Raw genomic sequence first — 2960 nt, forward strand, 5'->3', positions numbered from 1 at the left:
AGTGTATTTCATAAAAATGTTTTATCATTTATTAAAAATGTTCAAGCATGCATTAAAAAAATATTCATCACATTTTTATTTGTTCATAGTACAATTAAAAAAAGGTTTAACATGTATTATTTTTTCTTCATCATGTACTTAAAAATGTTTCTATAATTAAAAGAAGTATCCTCACATTTAGAAATCTTCATGTAATTTAAAAAGTGTTCATGCCTTTGAAATATATTTTTTCATGTATTACATAAAAAAAAATTCACACATTTAAAAATATATTCATATATTTTCATATAGAAAAGGGGAAAAGAAGTGTTCACACATTTGAAAAACCTTGATTTGATGGAAAAAAGTGTTGATGTATATTATATAAATATTAACGTAATTTTTAGGAAGTGTTCACACAGTTAAAATATTTCTTGAAATTTTAAGGACTGTTTCAACAATTTCTTTAAATCTTGTATTTGTTACAATATAAAATAAAAAATAATTAAAAGAGAAGAAAAAGGAGAGAAAACGCGAAAATAAAAAATAAAAATAAATGATGAACGGCTCGATAGGTCGGAAAGAAAAACCTGAATTAGTTTTGTTTTTGAGGGAAAAAACCCGTACGAGTTGGCTTGGGCGTGACGAAGAGATTTCAAAGTGAGCAGTCCCTGCGACTGAGTCACCCGCGTAAACGCGACGCATATCAAATCTGTCTGAATCCCGCGCCATGTTGGAGACGCGCGCTAGCACTGCCCATAAAACAGCCTCGATCCTCCGCATCCTCGATCCTTATCCTCCTCAATCCTCATCCTCGATCGCTCCTCTCATCCACCTCGATCTCCTCTGCTCCCGACGCACACGAATCCCCGCCCCTCTGCCCTGATCTGCTCTCGGCGCGCGTTCTAAGCTCAGATCATGCCGACGGCCATCCGCAAGCGCCCGGCGGCGGGACAAGAACCGCGCGTCCATGGCGGCAAGAAGCCCCGATACGCGTTCGGGAGCATCACCGACTACGAGAAGCTTGAGGTGCTCGGAGAAGGCACCTATGGCGAGGTGTTCAAGGCGCGCGACCGCCGCACCGGCAAGAAGGTCGCCGTGAAGTGGGTCCGTGGCAACGGGGCCGGCGGACACGGCCCGCCCGACATCCGCGCGATCACCCGCGAGGCCGGCTGCCTCGGCGCGTGTCGGGGTCACGAGTCGATTATCGAGATCTTGGATGTGGCGACGGATGCCGAGACAGGGGACGTGTTCCTCGTCATGGAGCTCGTTGCCGACGGCCGCACCCTCCGCGAGTCGCTCTGGAGGCCTGTATCCGAGGACGTGACCCGCGTGATGATGGAGCAGCTCCTGGATGCGGCAAAGAAGATACATGGAGCCGGCATCATCCATCGGGACTTCAAGCCGGAGAACGTCATGGTCGGCTTCTTCGGCGGGCTCAAGGTTGGTGACTTTGGGTCGGCGATTCGGGCGAAGCCGGCCAGAGTGCCCTATGAGGAGTGTTGTGTCGGCACCCTGATTTACACATCGCCGGAGCAGCTGGAAGGCAACCGGTACTAGGGCCAGGCCGTGGACATGTGGGCGCTTGGGTGCATCATGGCGGAGATGTTGGCCGGCGGGACCCTCTTCGTGGCGGAGACAGAGGAGGAGCTGCTTTGTGACGTTGATGAGTTAATTAGCTTGATCTAGCAACTGATAGATGCAGTGCCAGTGGTTAATTATTTCATTGCACTGCGGCTGAGTTAGCTTAATTACTGTGTTGTGTTATTATGTACTGTAGTAAGTGCTGGAATTTTGTCCACTTTGGGCCTAGCCCAGTAGCAGTTTCAGAAATTCCTAATAAATCCTAGAGGCCCACGCAGCCCATTTGTGCAAGGCAAAAGGTGGAACTAAAGTTTAGTCCCACTGTAACGCCCTCAATGCGTCTATATCTCCCAAGTGTCGAAGCACGACTTAAAGGCATAACCGCATTGAAAGCAATGTCGCAAGTGAGGTAATCTCCACACAACCCATGTAATACATAAGGGAAAGAGATACATAGTTGGCTTACAATCGCCACTTCACACAATTACATGAATAAAGCATTACATCATCCAGATACAATCAAGGTCCGACTACGGAACCAAAATAAAAGAAGAACCCCAAATGCGACAAAGGTCCCCGATCGACCCCAACTGGGCTCCACTACTGATCAACTAGAACGGAAACAACACAAAGGACAAGATCTCCATCAAGCTCCTCCTGAGCTTGGTTGCGTCATCTGCACGGTAACATAGGCACCTGCAAACTGGTTTTGGAAGTATCTGTGAGCCACGGGGACTCAGCAATCTCGCACCCGCGAGATCAAGACTATTTAAGCTTATAGGAAGGATGGAGTAATGAGGTGGAGCTGCAGCAAGCGACTAGCATATATGGTGGCTAACATACGCAAATGAGAGCGAGATGAGAAGGCAAAGCACGGTCGATAAAAGTATGATCAAGAAGTGATCCTATAGCAACCTACGTCAAGCATAACTCCAACACCGTGTTCACCTCCCGGACTCCGCCGGAAAGAGACCATCACGGTTACACACACGGTTGATGTATTTTAATTAAGGTCAACTTCGGGTTTTCTACAACCGGACGTTAACAAATTCCCATCTGCCCATAACCGCGGGCACGGCTTTCGAAAGATAATACCCTGCAGGGGTGTCCCAACTTAGCCCATCACAAGCTCTCACGGTCAACGAAGGAATAGACCTCCACCCGAGACGTTCCGATCAGACTCGGTATCCCGGTACAACAAGACATTTCGACAGGGTAAAACTAAACCAGCAACACCGCCCGAATGTGCCGACAAGTCCCGATAGGAGCTGCACATATCTCTTTCTCAGGGCACACTCAGATGAGCAATCCGTACAACTAAAACCAAACCTCGAGTTTCCCCGAGGGGGCGCTGCACAGGGCTCTAGTTCGGACCAACACTCAGAGGAGCACTGGCC

General features: G+C 47.8%; 1 protein-coding gene across 1 annotated transcript; it reads left to right on the forward strand.

Moving 5' to 3' along the window:
• Positions 1-768: 768 nt before the first annotated feature.
• On the forward strand, positions 769-1557 carry LOC119303363 (putative cyclin-dependent kinase F-2). Its single transcript, XM_037580489.1, has one exon. The coding sequence runs from the start codon at positions 898-900 to the stop codon at positions 1537-1539; it is 642 nt and encodes a 213-aa protein (XP_037436386.1). The 5' UTR covers positions 769-897; the 3' UTR covers positions 1540-1557.
• The last annotated feature ends 1403 nt before the right edge of the window (positions 1558-2960 follow it).

The sequence above is a fragment of the Triticum dicoccoides genome, chromosome 1B (assembly GCF_002162155.2).
Source record: "Triticum dicoccoides isolate Atlit2015 ecotype Zavitan chromosome 1B, WEW_v2.0, whole genome shotgun sequence".
Lineage (NCBI taxonomy): Eukaryota > Viridiplantae > Streptophyta > Magnoliopsida > Poales > Poaceae > Triticum > Triticum dicoccoides.

Coding starts and splice junctions, on each gene's coding strand:
- LOC119303363 (XM_037580489.1), top strand. CDS start 898: ATGCCGACGGCCATCCGCAAGCGCCCGGCGGCGGGACAAGAACCGCGC.